The sequence below is a fragment of the Neoarius graeffei genome, chromosome 14 (assembly GCF_027579695.1).
Source record: "Neoarius graeffei isolate fNeoGra1 chromosome 14, fNeoGra1.pri, whole genome shotgun sequence".
NCBI lineage: Eukaryota > Metazoa > Chordata > Actinopteri > Siluriformes > Ariidae > Neoarius > Neoarius graeffei.
The window spans coordinates 48,001,428-48,028,361 of record NC_083582.1 but is presented as its reverse complement, the minus strand read 5'-3'; the positions used below and the strand labels follow the sequence as shown (position 1 = coordinate 48,028,361).

The window sequence follows — 26,934 nt, the reverse complement described above, 5'->3', positions numbered from 1 at the left end:
CATGCTGTTTACTGTGATATAGTCTGTTGCCACCCTGAATTTGATTATTTTCCTTTAAAAGCATTTTCATTTTAAAAGCATAAAACACTTCAGCTTTAAATAAAATTAAATACCTTAAACATGTGAACTAAAATTAGTTCATATGTTTATGGTCTTTAATTTTCTGCAAAGCTGAAGTGTTTTATTCCTCTTAAAACACGGCAATTTGTCAACAATTATATACATTTTTATAAACTAAAGTATTAGATCACTTTTTAACCATTTATAGTTATGCATAACGTGATGAAATGTTTGCTCCCAGAGAACACTTCTTCATATGAACAACAATACATATTTTTGGTAAATAACAGGGTTTATTTAAACCAATTATCTGCTTTAGATTACGCTATAGTAATAACAACAACATATTAGAAAGAGGGCATGAGTATAAACCAGTGATTTGAACAGCACTACTGCTGAGGTGTGCTGTTATAATTAATCATCACCTTATAACTAGTTAGAGATGGGAATTCAACAGTGCTGTGGTATAAAGCAAAGCCAAAAAAAAAAAAAATCACCTCATTATACAGCCCTAAATCAGAAAAAGTTGGGACAGTATGTTGAAATTGAAATTAAATCTGAAAACAATGATTTGTAAAAAAATCTTTGACCTGTGTTGCACTCAAAACAATACAGCAGGACATATGATGTTTTACCTCATGAATTTTATTGCTGCTTTTTTTTTTAATAAACACATTTTGATGTTGATTTTTGCAACACATTAAAAAAAATTTGGAACATTAAGGCGTTTATCACTTTGTAATGTTGCTATTCCTTCCCACAACACTTAAAAGATGTTCAGGGACTGAAGACACCAAGTGATGAAGCGTTTCATCCCATTCTTCCTGCAAACAGGTCTTAAAAGTTAACAGTACAGGGTCGCTGCTTTCATATTTTTCATTTCAAAATCCTCCACACATTCTCTATTGGGGACAGAGGGGACAGGCACCCTCTTCTTCCACAGCCATGCCTTTGTAATGTACACAGAATGTGGTTTTGTATTGTCTTGTCGAAATATCCCTGGAAAAGATGTCGTCTTGAAGGCAGCATATGTTGCTCCAAAATCTCAGTGTACTTTTCTGCATTAATGCTGCCATCACAGAAGTGTAAGTTACCTTTGCCAAGGGCACTGACACAACCCCATACCATGACAGACCCTGGTTTTTCGACTTGCTGCTGGGAACAGTCTGGATGATCCTTTTCGTCTTTGATCCGGAGCGCATAGCGTCTATTTCTTTCAAATATGACCTGATTTGTCTGACCACAAGTATACATTTCCACTGTGTGATGGTCCATCCCAGAAGCCTCTGAGCCCAGAGAAGTCGATAGCACTTGTGGACCCAGTCAACAGAAGACTTCCTTTTTGCACAGTAAAGTTTTAACTGGTATTTGTAGATGTAACTCTGTATTGTAGTGCTTGACAAAAGGTTTGCCAAAGTAATCCCGAGCCCATGTGGTTATATCAGCTATAGATGAATGAGGATTCTTGATGCAGTGCCATCTGTGGGATTGGATCACAGGGTGTTCAGCTTAGGCTCGTGCCATTGCCCTTTATACACCAAACTTCCTCCAGATTCCTTGAATTGTTTAATGATATTATGCACCCTCGAGGATGAAATATCCAAATCCCTTCATATCTTTTTTTGAGGAACATTGTTTTTAAACATTTTAATACTTATCTCATGCACTCGTTGACAAACTGCTGATCCTTGACCCATCTTTGCTCCTCAAAGACTAGGCCTTTCCTGAATACAGATTTTGTACCAAGTCACAATTACAATCACCTGTTGACATCACCTGTTTCAAAATCACATCATTATTTGATTGTTTTACCTCATTACTAGCCCTAAATTGTCCCCGTCTAAACTTTTTTTGGAATTTGTTGCAGGCCTGTTGCACAGGAATGGATATATATTAACAAATGAAATGAAGTTGACAGAGGAAAAAAAAAAAAAAACATGAAACATCTTGGGTTCATCCTGTTTGCAGTGAAATACAAGTCAAAATAAATTTAGAAAAATCACTGCTTCCTTTTTTTAGTTATGCATTTTCCATACCATCCCAGCTCTTTCTGTTTTGAGGTTGTACTTTTTTTCTAGTTTTCTTGTGAAAGATATCAAAGATTAAGTTATTTCAAAATATTACATTCTACATCCATTCATCTCATACTATGAGCAACACTGACGTCCGTCATGCAGATTAAAAAGCATGTTGTGACCCAATTTGTTTAAATATCAGCATCATACTGGGCGGCACGGTGGTGTAGTGGTTAGCGCTGTCGCCTCACAGCAAGAAGGTCCGGGTTCGAGCCCCGTGGCCAGCGAGGGCCTTTCTGTGTGGAGTTTGCATGTTCTCCCCGTGTCCGCGTGGGTTTCCTCCGGGTGCTCCGGTTTCCCCCACAGTCCAAAGACATGCAGGTTAGGTTAACTGGTGACTCTAAATTGACCGTAGGTGTGAATGTGAGTGTGAATGGTTGTCTGTGTCTATGTGTCAGCCCTGTGATGACCTGGCGACTTGTCCAGGGTGTACCCTGCCTTTCGCCCGTAGTCAGCTGGGATAGGCTCCAGCTTGCCTGCGACCCTGTAGAAGGATAAAGCAGCTACAGATAATGAGATGAGATGAGCATCATACTGCCCAGCCCTACTACACGGTATATTAAAACGAATTATTTTCAGAGTGAACCAAACCTGTATAAAGGTCATGTAGACTTTGTCAACATCAGGTCTCTCCTCTCTGTCAACCTTTATAGAGACAAAATTGTCATTGAGGATCTTGCCAATCTCCTCATCCTCAAATGACTCTCTCTCCATGACGTGACACCAGTGACAAGTCGAATAGCCCACTGTGACCAAAAAAAAAAAAAAAGTACCATGAATGTGAAAGTGGATAAGATTACAGAAATGTACAGTACCAGTCAAAAGTTTGGAAAGACTTTCTAATTCAATTTTTTTTTTAATTAATAAAAAAGATATTTCATGTCTTAAACTAATGATGGATGTCGTTTCTCTTTACTTAGTTGAGCGGTTCTTGAGATAATATGGATTACTACAGTCATGAAATAGGGCTAATTACTGTATTTTTATTATTTACTGTTTGATCTCAAAACACATTAAGGCAGCAAGAAACTGCACTAATTAACTTTTGATGAGGCACGCCTGTTAATTGAAAAGCATTCTAGGTGACTACCTCATGAAGCTGGTTAAGATAATGCCAATAGTCAGGACTTTCCCCAAAGCGCGGATACGTGGTGCCGCCATGCTGTGCAACATTAGCGCCGCTCTATTAATTGCACACCAAAAAATAATATTATATATATATATATATATATATAATTGAACAATGCAGAGTACTTTCCGCACCGAAACCTCTCCTATTCCCCTCTGAAAATGAGTAATACTATAGAAACAGGAAGATATTGTAATATATAGGTCTAGACTATCCTGGTACTCAACCCAGAAGTGAAAATAAAGGGTTTCGCTGCATGCCCGGACTGCCATTCACAACCATACATTAAGCAACGTTCTAGGTGCCGGTCACTAGGTGGCGCTTTTGCGTGATTTGACCTCGATTTCCCCAGATTGTTCATTCTCATCTCATCATCTCTAGCCACTTTATCCTGTTCTACAGGGTTGCAGGCAAGCTGGAGCTTATCCCAGCTGACTACGGGCGAAAGGCGGGGTACACCCTGGACAAGTCGCCAGGTCATTACAGGGCTGACACATAGACACAGACAACCATTCACACTCACATTCACACCTACGGTCAATTTAGAGTCACCAGTTAACCTAACCTGCATGTCTTTGGACTGTGGGGGAAACCGGAGCACCTGGAGGAAACCCACGCGGACACGGGGAGAACATGCAAACTCCGCACGAACCCGGATCTTCTTGCTGTGAGGCGACAGCGCTAACCACTACACCACCGTGCTGCCAGATTGTTCATTATTATACTTTTTTGTTCAATAAAATTAAATATTTCTTTGAATTAACTGTTTCCAGTGTTTTCATTTCAAGTCTAATTTTGCCCTTTATATTTTGCTCCTTGTATAACTAACAAGGTAAAAACAGCTAATTTAATAATGTTGATTTGTGCCTAAATCAGCCCTAGATGCCACCAGAATGCACCATTTGAAGTCTCTAATTTCAAAATTTTCCAGAGGAGCATGCCTCCAGACCCCACTAGCAGCCTTCAGGCCCCTCCAGGTCAAGCCAGCCGTTATGGGCTGGGCACCGCATCAGTAGCAATGCTCTGATATTTTTTTTTCTAGGGAAAGCCCTGATGGTGTGCAAAGCATCATCAAGGTAAACTGAGGTCTTCTTTGTTTACTACATAATTCCATACAAGTTCCAGATGTGATTTCATAGTTTTGATGTCTTCAGTATTGTTCTACAATGTAGAAAATAGTCAAAATACAGAAAAATCTATGAATGAGTAGGGGTGTACAAACTTTTGACTGGTACTGTATTCTGATTTATCTATTTGTTATGTGCTTACCTGATAAAAATATGGGTTTATCTTCACTTTTTGCTTTGTCAAAGGCCTTTTGGCACCAGGGAAACCTGAAAATCAAAAAAAAAAAAAATTCATAAAGACAATTGTATGCCAATGGTAGATGTCAAATCATGCCCTTATTCAACACACATTAAAATATAAAATGGGTGTATTAACAATGTGTAGAAGAAATGTTTGCTTCCTTTACATGGTGGAGATTTTTTCCCCCTCAGATTAAAAAGTATTTCCTCACCAGTCCACAGGGTTGTGGGCATGCTGCTGGAGGTATGGAGATTTCTCATCGCTCAGGAGATTCGTATGTTTTGGTGAGCGTAAACTCTCTTGTCCATTGCTTCCGGATGCCATACTGAAATGGGCTGCTCCACAAATCCTAGTTTCAAAACACAGGTAAATCTTCAGACTGTTAATTTTGGTACAGTATCTACACTCACCATCCACCTGCCCATTTACACAGTTATCCAATCAGCCAAATCATGTAGCAGCAACATAATGCACAAACTCATTCAGAGAGCTTCATGTAACATCCACATCAAACATCAGGATGAGGTGAAAGTGTGATCTCTGTGATTTTAACCATGGAATGGCTGTTGATGCCAGAGAGGTTGGTTTGAGTATTTCAGAAACTGCTGATCTCCTGGCGTTTTCTCACACACACAAAAAAAACCAGTCTCTGGAGTTTACACAGAATGGTGCGAAAAACATTGAGTGATATTTCTGTGGAAGGAAGCACCTTGTTGATTACAGCAGTCAGAGTAAAATGGCCAGATAAGTTCAAGCTGCCAGGAAAGATATCGTAACTCATAAATCAATCAATCAATCTTTACAACCATGGTGAGCAGAACAGCAATTCAGAACATAACACACATCAAACCTTGAGGTGGATGGGCTACAATAGCAGAAGACCACATCAGATTCCACTCCTGTCAGCCAAGAACAAGAATCTGAGGTTATCACGGGTACAGAATCACTAAAACTGGACAGCTGAAGACTGGAAAAAGACCAGATCATTTTTTGTAACCTTCAGCTGTCCAGTTTGAGTGAGCCTAAGCCCATGATAGCCTCAGATTCTTGTTCTTAGCTGACAGAAACCTGATGTGATCTTCTGCTGTTGTAGCCCATCCACCGCAAGGTGTAACATTTTGTGCGTTCTGAGATTCTTTTCTGCTCACCATGGTTGTAAAGAGTGATGATATGAGTTATGATAGCTTTCCTGGCAGCTCGAACCAATCTGGTTATTTTATTCTGACTGCTATAATCATCAAGGTGCTTCTTTCCACAGAAATATCACTCAATCAATGTTCTTCGCACCATTCTGTGTAAAGTCTAGAGACTGCTGTGTGAAAACACTAGGAGATCAGCAGTTTCTGAAATACTTAAACCAGCCCATCTGGTACCAACACCCATTCCATGGCTAAAGTCACAGAGATCACATTTCCCCTGTCCTGATGTTTGATGTGAACATTAACCGAAGCTCTTGATATGTGTCAAAATTATTTTCTGCACTGTGCTGCTGCCACATGATTGGCTGATTGGATAACTGCATGAATCCGCAGTTGCACAAGTGTTCCTGCTGAAGGGAACAGTGAGTGTATAGGAGTAATACTGTATGTTCTGACATGTCCTCAGTGTGCAAACTTGTTTTCCCCATGTCAGTGTGTTGGCATTAGTGTCAAATTAAACAAATGGCAAATTATAAGCATATCATGTCAGTATGGGAAATAAGGCCGAACAAGCCGACATTTACTGGTAATTTTCGTATTTGTCTGTCTGTATTTCAAAAGCATCGGACCGGATGGCCCAGGAAAAATTGTAAAGATATGGGTCTAATCTACTTCCAATTTTCTTCCAAATGTTACACTGGGCGAATACATTATGTCGTAACACAGCCTGTGAAACAGGGGCCCCTGCAGGCACAATTTTAAAAATTCATAACTCGGCCACCGATGGTCCTAGTCCTGCCAAAATGTACAGGCACATCCCTCTCCCCGAAACCTTTCGAACCAGCACAAGCACAGCCCAATACAACCCCGCCTTGGCCCATCATTTGCCCCCAAAACCCCCACACGAGTGCTGTTCACCGAAAACTTTAATATGAACCAGCCTTACGTCACAGATTTCCAGAGGCCTGTAATTTGAAAACGATTGATGGTAGACAGATGTTTACCATTATCAACTTGTAGGAAATGCCATATGGGCTTTCATTTGGCACCATGACCTTTGACCTTGAATGACTTCGAAAGGTCAAACTCAAGGTCATGGATTTTCAGAGGGCTGTAAATTGAAAACGGTTGATGGTAGACAGACATTTACCATTATCAACTTATAAGAAGTAGTGGTTAGTGCTGTCGACTCACAGCAAGAAGGTCCAGGTTCGAGCCCCGTGGCCGGCGAGGGCCTTTCTGTGTGGAGTTTGCATGTTCTCCCCGTGTCCGCGTGGGTTTCCTCCGGGTGCTCCGGTTTCCCCCACAGTCCAAAGACATGCAGGTTAGGTTAACTGGTGACTCTAAATTGACCGTAGGTGTGAATGTGAGTGTGAATGGTTGTCTGTGTCTATGTGTCAGCCCTGTGATGACCTGGCGACTTGTCCAGGGTGTACCCCGCCTTTCGCCCGTAGTCAGCTGGGATAGGCTCCAGCTTGCCTGCGACCCTGTAGAACAGGATAAAGCGGCTAGAGATAATGAGATGAGATGAGATGTTTGACACAGGGGCGGCACGGTGGTGTAGTGGTTAGCGCTGTCGCCTCACAGCAAGAAGGTCCGGGTTCGAGCCCCGTGGCCGGCAAGGGCCTTTCTGTGCGGAGTTTGCATGTTCTCCCCGTGTCCGCGTGGGTTTCCTCCGGGTGCTCCGGTTTCCCCCACAGTCCAAAGACATGCAGGTTAGGTTAATTGGTGGCTCTAAATTGACCGTAGGTGTGAATCTGAGTGTGAATGATTGTCTATGTGTCAGCCCTGTGATGACCTGGCGACTTGTCCAGGGTGTACCCCGCCTTTCGCCCGTAGTCAGCTGGGATAGGCTCCAGCTTGCCTGCGACCCATTATCAACATATAAAGTGCTGCTGGGTGAGGTTTGTTTTGCCTGGCAACACTTGTTAATAGGTTGATAACATGATAATGTTGCCATATTGGTTTTGTAAATTTGTACTTTTTCAATAGTGTTATTAAAAAAAAATGTTTAAAAGGTTCCACCCCAAAACTATCCAGTTCGCCATTTTGACATGGTGCTTCATGTAAACACAGCTGTTTGACAGCCTGCTTGCTTAAACAGCTGGAAAAGCACTTTGTTTACATCACGTAGCTTGCTAACTGGGACAAAGTGACATTCAGCATATGTGAGAAGTTATTGTGTTGCATGAAACCCTGTGAAATGCACTGAAAGAGTGAGTAGGGAGCTCTTAGTGTTTCCAGCTGCGGCATGTTTGTTACCTGAAGCTGTGCTGGGCCGCAGTGCAGTGGAGTCTGTGGCAGCTGTCAGTGTGTGGAGGTGTGTGCCCACAGTCCCGCTGTACACACACACTGAGACTCGGGCTTTTAAAGAAAGCTCCACTGAGCAGACTGCAGGTTGCGGGTAAGGTAGCAGGTGACAGCAGGCGAATCCCCCGCGATCTGAGCATCATCAAGCCCACAAATACGACAGCTCTGTCCGGAGCCTCAGCCACTCCGGTACCGCCAAGGTGAACTTCACAAATCAGCCACAAGATGTCACTCTTTCACTCACTGGCTGGATGGAGTTTTATACTGATGTTTTATTTACATCCATAAATGTTGACGTCAGTTTAATCTGTCGGATAACTTATGACCAGAATCATGGCGCAGCCAAAAACCATAAATAGATAAACTCAGATATTTTGATATGTACTTGCGTTCAGATTTTTTTTTGTATTGTTTTCTTTGACGTCAATGTCTATCCTGTCCACACGAGGGCGTCGTTTATTATTTTGTAGTGCTGAAAATACCCGGAAGTGTGCTTGTGTAGCCTGTTTTTTTTTAAATATTTATTGAAAATAACAACAACAAAATACAAATACAGTTATTAATACACACACAAACAACAAACCAAGAGCCAGGGGGAGTTTTCAAATAAAGACATCCACACGACAACGGCAACAAGATTTTTTTTTTTTAGCGGGTAAAAAAAATATCGCGTCCACATGGGCAACGGATCAGTAAAATATCAGGTACATATGGCAACGCAACGCTTGCTGAAAACGATGCAATACACATGCCACACCTCTACGTGCGCTGTAAGACGGTCCCATCGGAGACACCAGAACAATAGAAGAAGTAGGACGCATGCGCACAAACCCCTTCTTCTATCCGGCGTGATGACTTGTTCTAGTCATGTGGTTGTGACGTCATCGCAAACAAATCCGTTCTACTCATCCAGACGACTTCGCAACGGCGCCGTTGCCAGATTTTTCCACTCTGGAAACCGTTCTCAAAAAATATTGTTTTGGGGCACCCAAAACGCCGGTGTCGTGTGGACGCCAGGCCGAAACGATAAAAAATTTTATCGGATTCACCTGAATCCGTTGCCGTGTGGACAGGGCCTAAATAATGAGCACAAATGAAAAGTTTTAGCAGAGTCAGAAATGATTTTGATATGGGATACTGTTTAGTTTCCTTTTCGAAAGCTATAATTTATTTAAAACTATTTATTTTTATAATTTATTTATTTAATTAAAACCTTCATTTATAATAAATGAAGGTTTTGAACGACTAAACTTGGCTTTATGAATATGGTATTTTCCTAAAATGATCAACAAATTTGTTATATGTACATCTTTCTGTTTTTTTTGCTTAGTAAGTAAGTAAAATTTATTTATAAAGCACATTTAAACACAGCTACCACTGACCAAAGTGCTGTACAGAATAAGAAAAATAATAATAATAAATGAGCATTCAGTAATAATAAATAAAAGACTAATTTGGAAAATAAACAAATGTGAAAAATAAATGAATGTTAAACGAAACAGAACAGAACCTACAACACAGACACACAAGAACACAAGAAATAAGAGGATTAGGGGACTAGGAAAGCTAGTGAATAGAGGTGAGTTTTTAATCTAGATTTAAAGGTAGGAATAAAGGGGGCGCATCTAATATCTGAGGGTAACTGGTTCCACAGTCGGGGAGCAGCCACAGCAAAGGCCCTATCACCTTTCTGTTTCAGTCGTGACTGTGGCACATGTAGTTGTCCTTTGCTAGAGCACCTAAGGGACCTGGTGACCTGCTTGTGTTGTTATGGAAACCAAACAGTACATATTTCCATCCATCCATTATCTGTAGCCGCTTATCCTGTACAGGGTCGCAGGCAAGCTGGAGCCTATCCCAGCTGACTATGAGCGAGAGGCAGGGTACACCCTGGTACACCCTGCTAGGTCATCGCAAGGCTGACACATCGACACACAAACAACCATTCACACTCACATTCACACTCACGGTCAATTTAGAGCCACCAATTAGCCTAACCTGCATGTCTTTGGATTGTGGGGGAAACCAGAGCACGCCCACGCAGAAAGACCCTCGCCAGCCGCTGGGCTCGAACTCAGGACCTTCTTGCTGTGAGGCAACAGTGCTAACCACTACACCATCGTGCCGCCCCAAGACAATTCATGTAATAGGAGAACACCTGACTGGATTATGCAGACATTACAATCAGTGCAGCATGTGGTAGTGGAATGTGATTTCTATAAGGAGGAGAGAAAGAAACTAAGTGAACCACTTAAAGAAATAAAGCTTAACGTCACACTAGAGAATATCTTAGGTAAGGCACTAGGACATATATATGGCCAACTTATAATATTTTTAAAAGAAACAGGTGTAGTAGAGGGCGGCACGGTGGTGTAGTGGTTACCACTGTCGCCTCACAGCAAGAAGGTCCTGGGTTCGAGCCCAGCGGCCAGCGAGGGCCTTTCTGTGTAGAGTTTGCATGTTCTCCCCGTGTCTGTATGGGTTTCCTCCGGGTGCTCCGGTTTCCCCCACAGTCCAAAGACATGCAGGTTAGGTTAACTGGTGACTCTAAATTGACCGTAGGTGTGAATGTGAGTGTGAATGGTTGTCTGTGTCTATGTGTCAGCCCTGTGATGACCTGGCGACTTGTCCAGGGTGTACCCTGCCTTTCGCCCGTAGTCAGCTGGGATAGGCTCCAGCTTGCCTGCGACCCTGTAGAACAGGATAAGCGGCTACAGATAATGGATGGATGGATGGAAGTGTAGTAGAGAAAAGTTAGTTTGTTTTGTTTTGTTTTGTTTTCTGCCAATCTTCTGTTACCCACTCCAATCCAGTAGGTGGCGGTAATTCACCTTTAAGCTGGCTTGCCAACCGCCATTAAACCCAAAAGAAGAAGACCCGGAAGTACTTGGAGTCAGAAATGGAACGCTTTTACTTCCTGTGGTTCGTAAAAACAACAGTAGTGTAAAATGGCTGACCTCGGTGAAGATGAGCTCAAAAAGCTCGAATATTTGTCTTTAGTGTCTAAAGTTTGTACTGAGCTTGATAACCACTTGGGGATCAGCGATAAAGACCTCGGTGAGATTAAATATTTAATAACGGTTCGGTGGTTTATTTTTTAGCTGACTGACCTGCAGTACCTGTGTGAGCTAACTGTCCGCTGTGACTAATGAATACTAAATCCCTTTATATTTCACATGTAGTATGATATCGAAGTTATTAAATATCCTATACAGTGTACTTAGGAAGGAGGTGTTTGGGATTCATTCTCTGTGATGGTTGGCTAGTTTTTATGTAAGGATGTGCTGTGGTCTTCGGTCGTAACTGAAATGGGCATCATCACCCCTAATTCAGTTCTTTATTCCAGACCCAGGGGGATCCATATCACAATAAAAACATCACAACACAGTAAAAAGTAAAACAGACAGACAAAAAGAAAAAGGAAAAAAAACCGTTGCATAGTTCTCATTAGTCATTGTCCCACATACAGGCATGTTCGCCAGTGATTCCACAAGCTAGAGAACAGTCTCACAGAGCTACGTCCAGGGTTAGCCAAAACAGCAATTAAGTTGTTTCGTGACTCAGATGCCCTGCACATAAATCTATACATCAGATTACGCAACACAGCTGCACAAGTAGCTAACAAACATTTGACTTGCACTAGACCTTCTTGGAATTCTCAGCAGCAGCCTCATGCTGTCATTGTAAGCCACCATGAGTTTCCTAATGCTGCCTTGTTTGTAGTGGCACCACAGGTGTGCAGTATACAGTGGTGTACAGTACGCTTTAAAGAGTGAGATCTTGACCGACACGGAGCACATAATAAATTTACGGCACAGCATGTTTTGCTTGCGCATACAATTTCTGACGTTGCCTATAGATATCGCTATCATCTGTCAGGTCATTAGCGATAATGTGGCCCAGATATGTAATCTCACTGCACTCACTGAGTGCAGTGCCAGCTAGATAGAAGGCAGGGAAGAGTGATCGTTTATCTTCTCTGCTCCTTATAATCATGATCTTACTCTTACTAGCGTTATATTTAATATCAAACTCTTCACCATACTGTGAACATATTCTTAGTAACTGTTGCAACCCAGCAGTACAGGGACTAAGGATGACCAAGTCATCTGCATACATGATATGATTGATTATTAAGTCACCAACCCTACAGCCAGTTCCACACACATTTAGAGACATTGACAAGTCATTCATATACACGTTAAAAAGAAAAGGAGATAAAATTCCGCCCTGTCGAACACCATTGGTGACAAGGAAGGGAGCAGAGGTTACATTCCCCCATTTCACCCTCATTGTCTGATGTGAGTAACAATAGACCAGTATTCTAATTAAAAAACCAGGGACCCCACTCTTGGACAATTTTAAAAATAATTTCTCATGATTCACGCGATCAAATGCCTTAGAAGCATCTATGAAACACATGAACATTGTAGTATTTTGTCTATTATATCTATCTAAAATTTCCTTTAAAGCATAGATACACAAATAATAATACCCTAAGAGTAACAACAGAGTATAATTACACTACCGTTCAAAAGTTTGGGGTCACCCAGACAATTTTGTGTTTTCCATGAAAAGTCACACTTTTATTTCCCACCATAAGTTGTAAAATGAATAGAAAATATAGTCAAGACATTTTTCTGGCCATTTTGAGCATTTAATCGACCCCACAAATGTGATGCTCCAGAAACTCAATCTGCTCAAAGGAAGGTCAGTTTTATAGCTTCTCTAAAGAGCTCAACTGTTTTCAGCTGTGCTAACATGATTGTACAAGGGTTTTCTAATCATCCATTAGCCTTCTGAGGCAATGAGCAAACACATTGTACCATTAGAACACTGGAGTGAGAGTTGCTGGAAATGGGCCTCTATACACCTATGGAGATATTGCACCAAAAACCAGACATTTGCAGCTAGAATAGTCATTTACCACATTAGCAATGTATAGAGTGGATTTCTGATTAGTTTAAAGTGATCTTCATTGAAAAGAACAGTGCTTTTCTTTCAAAAATAAGGACATTTCAAAGTGACCCCAAACTTTTGAACGGTAGTGTATGTTCTGTATTATGTTGGTATATCACTCAGTCTGGAGATAAATTGTAAATAAATCTTCTTTCTCGCATGTCTGAGGTTTTCTGCAGCCTGCCTTGTAGAACAGTACAGATTTTGCAATGTTATTTCTAACTTGTCACCTTAAGGGTTGTTTTACAATCAGGGTACAAAGTTTGTGTCACAGGGGTCCAAAATTCTGGTTCTTGTAGCAGTTTTTAAGTGAAGGACAAGTTAAAGAACAGATTTCAGGTAATTTTTTGACGTGTGTGTATGGTAGTTTTGTGTAATCTGCTATAAGATGGAAAAAATAAATGAAGTGATTCTCAGAGAGGACTTTTTTTTTTTGACAATTCAGAATCCACTACTTCCATAGTGCTTTTAAATATAAGGCTGTAAGCTTTGTGTTAGTTGTCTCTAATATTTATGTCCCAATATCTTGACCACATTTTAGGATGAAAATAATCATTTTAGATATGTTATTTTATATTGAAAAATTAGCTGTCTCGGAGAGGACATTTTTTTTGACACAATTACATACTAATTTGATCAAAATAGTCTGAAAACTTACTGGCATTCAACATTAAAACTTAACTATGTTTCCAATGATGTGGAACCAAATATGTGTTTTATGGTATAAAGAATGATGTAAGTGCATCCCTTTTGGAGCTGCCTGTGGTCAAAAAAGCACTTTTTCTAAATGACACGAGTAATTTTGCTAAATATGACACATATTGCCATTACATTCACCAAAAATAATGTTATCACCAATTTTTTTTTTGCATGGTAAATAGAGCTATCACAGGGCTACAATAAACAACCAAGTTTATTTAGTCAAGCCTTTTGATATTGAAGATAATAAGTGTTAAATGTGATTTTTAGCTTGTGTACCCTGATAGTAAAACAGCCCATAACATTTGTCTGTATCTCATCTACTCACTCATAATACCTTCTGTTGTTGTTTACAGCCGAGTTTGTCATCAGCCTTGCAGAAAAAAACCCAACATTTGAGAGTTTCAAGTCCGTGCTGATCAAAAATGGAGCAGAGTTTACAGTAAGCCATGTTTTTCTTTTTCTACCTGACCAACTAATTAATTTAAAGCAAGGGTAGGCGGTTTATTTTAGGATCATGTTTATTATTTTTCTCGAAATTCTCTGACCGCGATGAATAAATCAAACGCGCTGACAGTAAAAAAAGGGGAGAAAAAAAACCCAGTCACCTGTGGCAGTCACAAGGTTGTCAAAAGCCCATCCGATCGTTTAATTTGGTCCAAATGAAATGCTTGAATGGCCTACCTGCACACACTCGTTGTGCGTGATCAGAGTCTTCCACAAGGCTAGGCACACATAATGCTAAAGCCAGTGATCTTGACGGCTCTGAGTACTAACAATAGCATGTTTGTTGTTTCATTGGTTATGGTAATATTTGGTTACCATGGTAATCGCAGTTACAGATACATACTTATTCCTTTCACACCGCATGCCACGCGCCAGAAACACCATGACATTTATTATGGTGTGACTCTGCTGGGTGCCTGGTGGACAGCAGTGAACCAGCGCTTTCACTTTACATCATTACTGTATAGTTAGAATCGAATATCAAACTTGATATAGTGAAAAGTTGTCTGGTTACAGCCGTCCTGTTAAAGGAGAACTGCAGGCAAATTTTTTTATCAAAATTCTATTTTTCTCATTTTATAAAATGTAGGAATGCATTTCTGACAGCTATTTTGTCACTGCTATATACAGATGAAAGTCTTCCGGATTTACCCGGAAATCTGGATATTTGACAAAACTCTTGAAAAGCTCCGGTTTCCTGAATGGAGAAATGTATTTTTCGGATTTTTCGCGTCCCTAGACGCGGTGTAATACTTTGCATCGTCCTTGCATGGGTGCAGTCCTTAAATAGCCCAAACATAGTTCACTGATTAAAGACAGGAGTTCTTTGTTAACAGCGCGCGTGCTGCAGCTCGTTAGGCGCGCGCCTTCAGGTGCACGAGCTAAGGCGCGCAGGACTGACACCGTTCTGCGCAAGCGCAACACAATTGCACTAGAAAGCATGGTCAAGCTGCCAGTGTAGCTGCAGTCTTTTTAGTTGCGAATTACAAGTATTTCCTCGTGTGTTAATAATTCACCATGTCAAAACAAGCAAAACTTTCCTCCTTCTTTCGACGTGAAGAGAGGTAAGCAATTTATTATATATTTTTCCCATCAAAGTTGTATTTTGTGACTTCGAAGCTAAGTTTTAGTGCCGTTTCTAGAACACAACATCAAGAAAACGTGGACGAAACAGCAATAATGGAAGAGCCGGTTTCGAAGCTACCTAAAACTAGCAATGGTAATTTATTTTTGTTACATAATGTACTCAGGCTGCCAGTCAGTGTGTGACACACACACACACCCCTGAAAAATCCTAGCTACGCCCCTGATTTATATGATAAATTTGGTATTCATTGGTGTGCTTAAATTTACAGACAATACAAACTAATGTAAACAATTGGCTTCAACTCGTATAAATAAGAATTGGAAATTTTTAGTTCACTTTAACTTACGCAAACGAACAACTCTGCTAAAAGATTGATAAACGAGGCTCAATGTCCCCAACATTGAAACCTGAAAGCTTTAGAAACTCTAACAGACCTTTACTTTTTAACAGGACTGTTTTGGGATTTTGCTGATTTTCCTTCAACTGTCTGATTTTTTTCAAAGTAATGAACTGTGTAGCAGGAAAATCACCACGTTTTCTAAATGCACTCCTGAAAATTACTCACTAACTAGGGGAATTAAATTTGATATTTTTTGACATGTTAATCATTAATGTACATGAAAGAAAAAGGCTTAAAAGTTATAACTTGTTTTAGTGAAAATAAGTACTAAAATGCACTAGAATGCAGGATTTTGCGTGTTGTTGTTATTAATTTTTTCGGGAGACGTTGCCCCCCCATCTTAGTTTGACTTTCAAAAGTACAGGATTTTTTTCTTTGCTCCACTTTCATCTCTAGCTATAGCAAGTTATGAGTGTTTGAAATATGTTATGTAATATATCAGTCCATATGCCAAAGCAATGGCCGTAAACAAGATTTGCTGAGACCTGTGCGAGACATCGTAGGATGGAAGTAAAACGTACAGCGGAAATCAAAGTGACCACCATCTGCCAACGTTGTCAAAAGACGCGCGCGCCCTCCTTCGAATGCTGATGTAATCAAGCCGGAAGTTTTCCTTGTGTCCGAAATCGCTCCCTACTCACTATATAGTGGGGACGCCATTTCGTAGTGCTGTCCGAAACCTTAGTGAGGATTATGTGAGAAATGCGCTCAGTATAATATGTATTCATCACAAAAATACATGCATGTATTTATTATTTTGAAAACCCACCAGCCGCCTGATCTGGCACGTTTTAATTGTGCGACAGACTAGTCCTTATCCTGTCGTCTTTCCAACTCTTCTCTACTCCACGTTGGTTTGAAGTCGTATGGAATAATCTCCATCACTGATGAAGCTGGCAAATCTTGAAATTAATCTAATTTGGAATTATATGGCGATCTGGCCGCTGTGTAAACAGTTTTCAAAATGGCGGCGCTGACACTTCATGTTTGCAGTCTCGCACAAGTCTCGTGAAGATCGCGCGGATAAGCGACGCCTGCTGTGGACCAAACGAACGACATTCAACATGGCTAAAAACCGAAAAGGCCGATAAGTGGAATATAATATGCCGATACAAATCACGATATAAGGTTAATAAAACTGAAAATGTAATTGAATAACACATTAATTAAGAAATAAAGCAACTTTAAAATGACTTCAGTTCCCCTTTAATGAGCATTGGGGTTTGGCGTGTGCAGCTGCAGACTGTAAAGCGCGTGCAGCACCATTAGGACTAATTAACATGCACCTGTTCCTGGTTAGAGCGCAATCACAGCACATACATACAGTGGTGCTTGAAAGTTTGTGAACCCTTTAGAATTTTCTATATTTCTGCATAAATATGACCTAAAACATCATCAGATTTTCACACAAGTCCTAAAAGTAGATAAAGAAAACCCAGTTAAACAAATGAGACAAAAATATTATACGTGGTCATTTATTTATTGAGGAAAATGATCTAATATTACATATCTGTGAGTGGCCCTTTGCATTCAGTATCTGGTGTGCAGCAATAACTGCAACTAACATTTCTGGTAACTGTTGATCAGTCCAGCACACTGGCTTGGAGGAATTTTAGCCCATTCCTCCATACAGAACAGCTTCAACTCTGGGATGTTTCAGGTCCTTCCACAACATTTCGATTGGATTAAGGCAGGACTTTGACTTGGCCATTCCAAAACATTAACTTTATTCTTCTTTAACCATTCTTTGGTAGAATGACTTGTGTGCCTAGAGTCGTTGTCTTGCTGCATGACCCACCTTCTCTTGAGATTCAGTTCATGGACAGATGTCGTGACATTTTCCTTTAGAATTCGCTGGTATAATTCAGAATTTATTGTTTCATCAATGATGGCAAGCCGTCCTGACCCAGATGCAGCAAAACAGGCCCAAACCATGATACTGCCACCACAATGTTTCACAGATGGGATGAGGTTCTTATGCTGGAATGCAGTGTTTTCCTTTCTCCAAACATAACACTTCTCGTTTAAACCAAAAAGTTCTATTTTGGTCTCATCCGTCCACAAAACATTTTTCCAATAGCCTTCTGGCTTGTCCACGTGATCTTTAGCAAACTGCAGATGAGCAGCAATGTTCTTTTTGGAGAGCAGTGGCTTTCTCCTTGCAACCCTGCCATGCACACCATTGTTGTTCAGTGTTCTCCTGATGGTGGACTCATGAACGTTAACATTAGCCAATGTGAGAGAGACCTTCAGTTGCTTAGAAGTTACCCTGGGGTCCTTTGTGACCTCACCGACTATTACACGCCTTGCTCTTGGAGTGCTGTTTGTTGGTCGACCACTCCTGGGGAGGGTAACAATGGTCTTGAATTTCCTCCATTTGTACACAATCTGTCTGACTGTGGATTGGTGGAGTCCAAACTCTTTACAGATGGTTTTGTAACCTTTTCCAGCCTGATGAGCATCAGTAATGCTTTTTCTGAGGTCCTCAGAAATCTCCTTTGTTCGTGCCATGATACACTTCCACAAACGTGTGCTGTGAAGATCAGACTTTGATAGATCCCTGTTCTTTAAATAAAACAGGGTGCCCACTCACACCTGATTGTCATCCCATTGATTGAAAACACCTGACTCTAATTTCACCTTCAAATTAACTGTTAATCCTAGAGGTTCACATACTTTTACCACTCACAGATATGTAATATTGGATCATTTTCCTCAATAAATAAATGACCAAGTATAATATTTTTTGTCTCATTTGTTTAACTGGGTTCTCTTTATCTACTTTTAGGACTTGTGTGAAAATCTGATGATGTTTTAGGTCATATTTATGCAGAAATATAGAAAATTCTAAAGGGTTCACAAACTTTCAAGCACCACCGTATCAGGACATTCAGTAACACCAAGACTTTGTGAAAGACTTGCATTTTTTTGGTTTTGACCCTGTTTGTGTTTTTGGACTATGAGTATTGTATTACCTCTGATGTTCTGTCTGTGCCTCACTTGACCACTGCCTGTTTTTCGACTCTGCCTTTGTCTCCGTTTTAGATTTGTTTGCTAGCGTGTTTTCAATAAAATTATTCCTGCACTTACATCCATCACCCTTACATGACAGAAACTGTCAACTGTCCAACAAGCTAGTGGGTTACTAAAACTGCTTTGACTAGTTTTATATGAAAGTGCCTCAAATTTTCTGTAAGATGTGTTTGTAAATAATCCCATGTTATTTTTTAAAAGCAGATTAAAAATAAGCGCTGGATAAAAACCCATCTATCTTTTGTAACTAGAGATACAAAGTTCATTGTCTGGTGGTCAAGTGTTTGAGATGTTGCCTTGCACTTGCGGTCAGGTTCTCTGTGGTGGTACGTGTACATATGTACAGACGTCATACAGTCAAGCCATCAAAAATCAGGTTGATGCATTACCATATTCTCTTAAGTATGGGGTTCCGCTTTGCATAATGAGCTCCGCTATGACACCAGCACACTACCCCCCCCCCCCATGCGCTCTCTCTTGGCTTTGAAGGGAGGGTCTGAGATTTTTCAGTTTAATACTTTCAAATTCTGGCGTACTCTTGCTGGCTTCTCGAACTTTAGCTTTGAATGAGTTTGGGTGGGTTGAATATGGGTTTCAGCATACGATGTTTTGTTTAAAATGTGAAATACATTTTGTTTTTGAATACTGTATGTATCTTTTTGTATTTTTTTAAATATGTTTTGCTAACAAAGGACCAATAAACACGGATGTGAAATCTCCGCGTTTCCGCGGAAATCCGCGTTTTTCAAATTGCCTTTCCGCGTAAAAAAATCGTTTTCCGTGTTTTCTAAAATTTAAAAAAAATATATATATATTCGGTAAAGTCTGGCGCGAAACTTTTCCGGATTTTACTAAACGGAAGTGACGAAAGCTCCTTACAGCGATCTGATCATTATCGCTGTGTGGAGAGGAGTCGCTATTGTACATGCACTGCTACGAGCAGACCTGCCAACCTTTACGCATTTTGCGTAGCAGATACGCATTTAGACATCAAACTACGCTGCTACGATTTAACACTTCAAAATACGCAAAAAGCCATTGATGGCTTTGAGTTCAAAGTAGAGCCCTGCACTCCCGCGGGACCCGACGCAAAGCAGTGCGGCGCGGGGCAAATTTTGAAAGCTCATTTCGGGCGGGAGGGGGAGGTGATAAGCTGCAGTCCCGCTAACTAAAAACGTGTTTAAAATAAAATTTATAAATTATTAATTTATGTCTATCATATATAATTTGTTCTGGATATTTTATTTGGCATTAATAAAAACATTTTAAGATGCCTAAATTTGCGGATGTGGTCTAATCTCGCGTACGTTTCCGATTCCTTTCCGCTCTTCCGTGTTTGAGATCTCCGATCGTGGCAGAAGAGCAGAGCTCCTCTAAGCTCACAGTGCTTCAGAAGTGCTGCTTTAAAAAGAAAGTGGGAGTGCGAGTGCGCAAAGTGAGAGCTGTCAATCAAAGTGAGAGCTGTCAATCATGAGCGCATGCAGCGCTCAACTTGGAATGTGTCAGCAGAATGTCAGAGTCTAAACAATAAACTTACAATAAACCTAACAATGCCACCTATAAATACACAACATGTAGATCTACATAACGTTATCTGTGCCATCTCACAGCAGTTTGCTTAGCTATTTTTAATCAGGGCAAATAGCCTTATAGCCAAAACTAGTATATGATGCTTTAATTTATGGAGATGCCTTTTGTTTACACGTGATTTCCAAATGAGGGGTATTGCAATTTTATATTAGTCTAAATGAACATCTACACCAAGTTGCAAGCATCAGGGGAAGATTATGGACGCACCAAATTTGGCTTAACGGTCATTTAATGGTGAAATGCCGTTCGCACTGTCGGCCAACTTCGGGTTGTTTCTCTGAATTCCGACAATAAACGAGACCATCCGAACACATCTGAAAACATCGTGGTTTGAACTGTGTTGGTTCAAATCAACTTGGTTCAGACCAAGTTGGTACTACAGCTTTGGGAAACAGTCGTTTTTTGGATGTTAGTTAGTTCAAACTTGCATCGTACCATATTGGTTTAATGCTAACTTGGTTGGTTGTTTGGGAAACGCAGCCCTGAACGTGAGCTGTAGATATTTATGCTCAAATCCACTCAAAGTAGGGGGCGGGGCACCATCACGCTGTGTCTTTAAATTATATTAATTTCTTATAGGCCTACTTGTATTTCCTAGAATGTAAATGTGAGGAGTGACCTATAAGCTATGTACAATATTGTTAATATCCACTGTAGATGTTGGTAGGTGTGTTGGGTATCTCTGTAAAGCCTCAGCTGCGCCTGGCGCCTGGTAACGCGCACCCTCGCTCCGTGCGCTAGGTGAAGGATCGGTCAGTGGAGAGCTCAGCTAAGCTCAGCATGTTTAATTCCCCAAGCCAATGACAAGAACTTTCGTGAGAAATAACGCGAACGTCTGCATCATGCGGGATTTGGGAGCGGGACTGAAAATCATCATTCTTTGCGGGAGCGGGACTGAAAATTCTGTCCAGCGCAGACCTCTAGAAAGATCTTTAATATTCCGGTTCAACTGTCTGTGCATTCGCGCACTAGGCAACTCGTCTATGGGTGTAACCGCATTGACCAGCAACCTGTAGAGAAAAGAAGACTTCGACCAATCACAGCGCTAGTTTTAAACTCTTCAAATAGGCCTAGGCTATGAGGCGAAGCGGAGAGCCGAGGAGCCGTCAAAACGAAAGTAACGACATTGATTTTCATCCCTCTCGGTCGATCTTCATACTGTGACTGGTTTTACAAGGGAGGACGGTGCTAAACACCGTTTTGAAGGTAAATGGGCAGGGCAAGGGTATTGTGAATAAAGCAAGGACAACCCACAGTGTTCCGCCTTATCTGACGGAAATATTTGTTCCAGCTTGTTTTGATATTTGACCCAGGCTTCTCAATCCAAAAAATATTGCATAGCCTAAAGTGAAAATGTAGTAGCCTACTGACGTTTCCATCCAGTCGACCGATAGACGCGTTAAAATCTTCTGAACTAGGCTACTCGTGCATGTGAGATTCAATGAGCAGCGCACGAAGTGTTTTCACGTAAGTGCGTGTAGTGGATGATGTGTGTTTTGTGTATGTGCGTGCCTTGCAGTTAATAATACACATGACGTCAGATGAGGATACTGACAGAGAGAGGTTAGCAAATCTATAAAGAAGCGAGTCTATGCCCCTCAGAAGTTCCTAACGAAGTATCAAGATCAATGGCCATGCCTCCACCCCCTAAACTGCCTAATCATGCGTTTTGCACAGTGTGCAATTATGATTTTGACATTAGCCATCAAGGAAATACAGGTAATAATATTGCTAACATAGAAATGCTTGCATTTATATACATAGGCCATTATTTTTTTCCAAATTAGGCCAGGTCAGTGAATATTATAAAGGCTATGTTATTGGATAGGCCAGAGTAGCCTATAATTTATTTTCAGTAAGTTTTTCTGTAAGTGTGGTTATCAGTTTGCATTTACTAAATATTAATATTGAAAAAAATATATTTATATAGGTACTCTGGAATATTCACTTTCGATGTTTAGTGTAGCGAGGAGCAACAGAATCTCTTTTATGGTCAAAACTAAATTTATGAAAAAAGGATTGTGTGTGTGCGTGTGTGTTTTGCAGACTGCCGGCGTCTGTTTTAAAAGACATAGGCTATAGCCCTTTGGTTTTTCTGTTATCTATACAATATAATGCTAAATGTCAAAAGGGACATAGCATGCTATTTGGGATTCTTTGTTGTTTATAATTCCCAATGTATTTAAGACACAATATGCCAAAGGCAGTACATTTATCCCTTATCTTTAAGTTTAAGGTCTGTATAAAGGACATATTTTTGGGGCACAGTTGCCTTGTGCCAAATGTCTTGGTGAAAGCATTGGAAATATATTCATGCCTTTTCATTAAGAGTTCTTGTTTTCTTCATAGTCTGCTTGTATGTTGAATAACTAGATATGGTGGTGAGTGGGAACTCTGTGCTTAGTAATACATTGTTCACATGCTCCCTCATTACAATCAATACTGATCAGCAAATGTGCCTGACCTCACGCCGTGCTGTGCTGCACCGCCACGATAAGTTGCTACTCAAAATTTTTTTCCAAGGTTGGCAGGTATGTACGAGTATGAATGAAAATGGCGGCGTTGTCTGTGAAGTCCGATGTCACGAAAATAGATTCTGGCATTGAAAATAAGTGGCGTTGGGACTGGTTAGAGCGCAAAGCTCCCGATGGAAGTGTTTTTAGTTTGGTTTTTGAAAAACTCAACAAGAAAGGAATCACACGTTGCAAATTGTGTTGCTGTGAACTGAACTACGGACGGCGTGGATTTGTGACTCTCAGTGGACACGTGAAAAGCGAAAAACACAGGAGTCGAGTTGAGATTCAGAAGACTAACTATGCATTGCCAGGTAGGCATCAATAATAATAATAATAATAATAATGTTTTATCCTACGTATTAAAAACATTACCTTCACTGTTACTTTTTGAATGAAATTTTTAGTTCTCTGAAAATAATGTGATAATTCCAATCTAATTTATCACTAGCACATTTAATATTTACAGATACATTTGAACAATGATTAGGTTTAATCTGAAATTATATTGCAAGTATAAACTTCACAGAAAGTGTGGAATTTTATTTAGCCATTAATTTTTCAGGTGTTAGGTCTGATTGAAGAGAGTAAGTACATGTACTATGAACTGGTGGCAGGGTTTAAATTTTATTGCTAGTTATGTAAGGCCACATAAAATTATATTCTTGTTCCTCATAGTCATTACAGCCCGAACCAAAAAAAATTGACCCACCATAAACATTTGTTTTTTTTACACTGGTAATTTAGCGTCATGCCTCTGAAACCAGAGTCTGCTCCAACCATTCCAATTTTTCGTGTTTTATCCCCCACATAGCAGAAAAATAAAACAAAATAAAATAAAAATAAAATAAGCCCGTCCTACCCATTTTGAGGAAAAATAGTGATGAGAAACAAGAAATTATTTTCATATGGCCTAACATGACATTTGTAGTGGTGGTAGTTTGGTATCAATGGTAACATTTTTCAGACTTAAGGCCAGACACGGCACCCCAAACCTGAAACATGACACTTTTTTCTCATTTTCAAAATTTTTTTGTAAAGTTCTGAAACATGTATCACTAAAGCACCATGAAATTTGACCAAAACATTTTTTAAACTGAAATGTGCTAATTTAGAAATTTTACATTTTATGTGCTTAGTGTCACCATTTTAAGTCCTTTTTACAAAAATTTTCGTGGGGGAGACCCCCCAGACCCCCACCAATGGGAGGGCACACCCTCCCATACCCTCCCCATGACAACTTCGTTGTCGTGACGACCCCTTCGGGGTCGTCTGTTGAGCCTAAAAATTTTCCTCTTTTTTTTAAATTTGTCACTCACATCCCTGAATAAAACAGTGGAGCGTTTATTATTATTATTATTATTATTATTAAAAAAAAGAAACATTCCTGCTGAAGGATGTTTTGACCTCCGCAAGTTGGCCTAGTGGTTAGCATGTCCGCCTCTCGATCGGGAGATCGCAAGTTCTACTCGCGGTCAGGTCATACCAAAGACCATCATAAAAATGGTACGTACCTACTGCCGTCTGGCAAGGCACGCTGCCGTACAGGTGCAAGTGGGGAGTCAAACTCATGGTTACCAGAGGACTAGCCCCCACTGTAACCCTAGCTATGTAATAGGTGAGAGGCCGAGGGATACAGAAACGGAGATCGGCGCCGTCCTAATGCGCCATATGGCATGGGAAGGACTTTAGACTTTTTAACAAAGAGAAAAGAAACATTCCTGCTGAAGGATGTTTCGACCTCCACAGTGGTTGTTTTTTTGTTTGTTTGTTTGTTTGTTTGTTTTAAATAAATACAGATTGTAGATTTTGGCTCATAACTTGTGTTTTATTCCCTACAGGATTCACTCATCAGTAATTTACTCCGTCTCATTCAAACAATGCGACCTCCCACTAAAGCATCCACCAGTAAAGGTAAATATTCAGTTGGTTTGTGCTTAATATGAAAACTGTAAATTTTACAAAGACAGATTTGTTTTATTTCACTGTCCTTTTGCCTTTTGATCATATCTGCAGGGGGTGAGCCTGTTGTTAAGCCAAAGAATGAAAAAGACCGGTTAAAGGAGATGTTTCCGGCCTTGTGCAGAGCTGATAATCCCAAAGCCAGAGTGAGTCGTTTTTGCTTTCTTCCCATTTGTATGAATGTGTTTGAAAACGAAAATATTATCAATAAAATTTAAAAAGTGCTGATGATTGCATCTGTTCTTCATTGACCAGACCATGCTAGACGAAGACGATGTAAAGGTTGCAGCTGATGCTATGAAAGAGCTGGAGATGTTCATGCCCAGTGCCAAGGCCACAGACTCTAAGAGCAGCAAACAGAGGTATGATCCATGCTGTTCAGTGCAGAAATTTCATCTGGATAAAGATGGTCTTTCTTGCTCTTCTGCACTCTATTCTGTCTGGTTTAGTTTTACTGGAGGTTTGGTAATGACCTGAATAAATCAGATGTGGTAAAATGTGTAAATTTGCAGATTACAGCTGGTAATCCAGACATACGACAAGTACAGCACTCAATAATGCAAAAGGCCTCCGTGTGTCTGCTGATATTTCTAAGAAATAATTTGTGTTCAGCTAAACACAGAAAATAATTTGCTGTAGTATGACTGCTTTTCAGTTTTCCCGATTCATGCTGATTAAAATCCTGGACACTGTTGGTAATGACTAACCTGGCAAGCCAGACTAAATGTGAATATTTAGTCTGGCCTCACTCGTAGACATTTCCGAAGGGTGGGGGTGGAACAACCCGCTGTCTTTCAAACTGTCTCTGTGCGTATAGGCCAACGCTCTGACCAATCAGCGCAACAGTGACTGTGACGTAGTCAGAGCGACAGAAAGCAGTGGGGGAGGCCTTGAAATAAATAATTTTTCAAAATGCGTATTAATTAATAAACAGGTTCTAGATATTAAGAAGTTAGGAGATAATGACCACAAGTTTGGAGTCTGTACCACATACTTAACATACACTCTTATTTTTTTCAAGGGTTTGCTTAAACTGTTTTTGAGAGTTTTTATTTAGTGGTGTTTGGTGAAATAATTTCCCTTAAATTTAAAATAACGGGAAAATAAGAAACAATCAAAAAGTAATGTTTCAAAGCTGTTTATTAATTCTTCGTACTGCACAAACTAGCCCCATCCTTTTGGCTACGAGCGGAGCCAGCTGGTAGATCAGACTTTTGCCATAGCCGGTCGGCAAAACAGCGAAAACGTCCTTCTTGAAAAGGAATGAGCGGAGAGCCTCTTCCTGCTCATGTTTCAACGAAAACTCCAAGTCTAATTCTTCTAAAACTGATTCCAAAGCGGAGTCAAACATGCGCTGTTCACTAGCCGTAGCCATCTTTCCTGTTGTGCTTTCTCCAGTGTCGCGCAGCTTTGTCGTCACTCCTGCAAAAGCCCGCCCAAAGAATCCAAACAAAAACCTTGCGTTGTGATTGGCGGGCACGATTTGATGCCCGGGGTGTTTTGTTGATATGGTACGAGGCTAGACCCACTCGCAGGCAAAAAATATTTTTGGCCGCTAGGCGGGTGGGTCTAGTTTACTAGGCTAGGTAATGACTTCAAGAACCTTCCCAAGTAAAACTAATCCAGCTCAAAAAAGGGTCTTTTTAATGTAAAAGCACAATGTTCTTAAGACCAAATATGTATTTGAGAAAAGATTGATTTTTTTTTAATTTTTTTATTACAAGTTTGAAATAAAATCTGCACTTTTCAGATCTGAAGCCGGCAGCAGCAAGAAGAGTAGAAGGAGCAGGAGCCGAAGTCGAGACAGGGACAGGAAGAGACGCCACTACTCTCGTTCCCGCTCCAGATCTCGCTCTCCCAACAGGGAGAGGAGGAAGCGCAGGAGTCGCTGGCATTCCCGCAGCAGATCCAGGAGTCCAGGCCGCGGTGACCGAGAGAAAGGCTCAGACCGCTGGAGGGACAAGCATGTGGACCGGCCACCCCCAGAGGAGCCTGCTGTGGGTGACATCTACAACGGCAAAGTCACCAGCATCATGCAGTTTGGTTGCTTTGTGCAGCTTGAAGGATTGAGGTTGGTTCCATACTGTGTTTTCTCTTGTGAAATCACTTGAGACAAATGTACTTTTGTTTTAAGAGTTTGCGTCTGAACATGCTTGCTTCCAG

The 26,934-nt window shown here is 40.6% G+C and overlaps 2 protein-coding genes across 3 annotated transcripts in view; one reads left to right on the top strand and one right to left on the bottom strand.

Annotated features, from left to right (window-relative positions):
- Positions 1-8,227, bottom strand: part of spata20 (spermatogenesis associated 20) — a 102,857-nt gene extending 94,630 nt beyond the window's left edge. The window contains exons 1-4 of the mRNA XM_060939887.1: positions 7,974-8,227; positions 4,784-4,921; positions 4,534-4,598; positions 2,727-2,881 (exon numbers count right to left, since the gene is read on the bottom strand). Of these exons, the coding sequence (XP_060795870.1) occupies positions 2,727-2,881; positions 4,534-4,598; positions 4,784-4,921; positions 7,974-8,164 (549 nt within the window). The 5' untranslated portion in view covers positions 8,165-8,227. The remainder of the gene's footprint in view (positions 1-2,726; positions 2,882-4,533; positions 4,599-4,783; positions 4,922-7,973) is intronic.
- A 2,707-nt stretch (positions 8,228-10,934) lies between these two features.
- The window catches only part of dhx8 (DEAH (Asp-Glu-Ala-His) box polypeptide 8), a 34,972-nt gene continuing 18,972 nt past the window's right edge, over positions 10,935-26,934 (top strand). Inside the window, exons 1-6 of one of the 2 annotated variants that reach the window (XM_060939879.1) lie at positions 10,935-11,078; positions 14,036-14,121; positions 24,651-24,723; positions 24,826-24,917; positions 25,027-25,133; positions 26,522-26,842. In XM_060939879.1, coding sequence (XP_060795862.1) covers positions 10,970-11,078; positions 14,036-14,121; positions 24,651-24,723; positions 24,826-24,917; positions 25,027-25,133; positions 26,522-26,842 — 788 coding nt within the window. In that variant the 5' untranslated portion in view covers positions 10,935-10,969. Of the gene's footprint in view, positions 11,079-14,035; positions 14,122-23,161; positions 23,397-24,650; positions 24,724-24,825; positions 24,918-25,026; positions 25,134-26,521; positions 26,843-26,934 lie in introns of those variants that run through there. The other variant, XM_060939880.1, reaches the window with a different exon arrangement.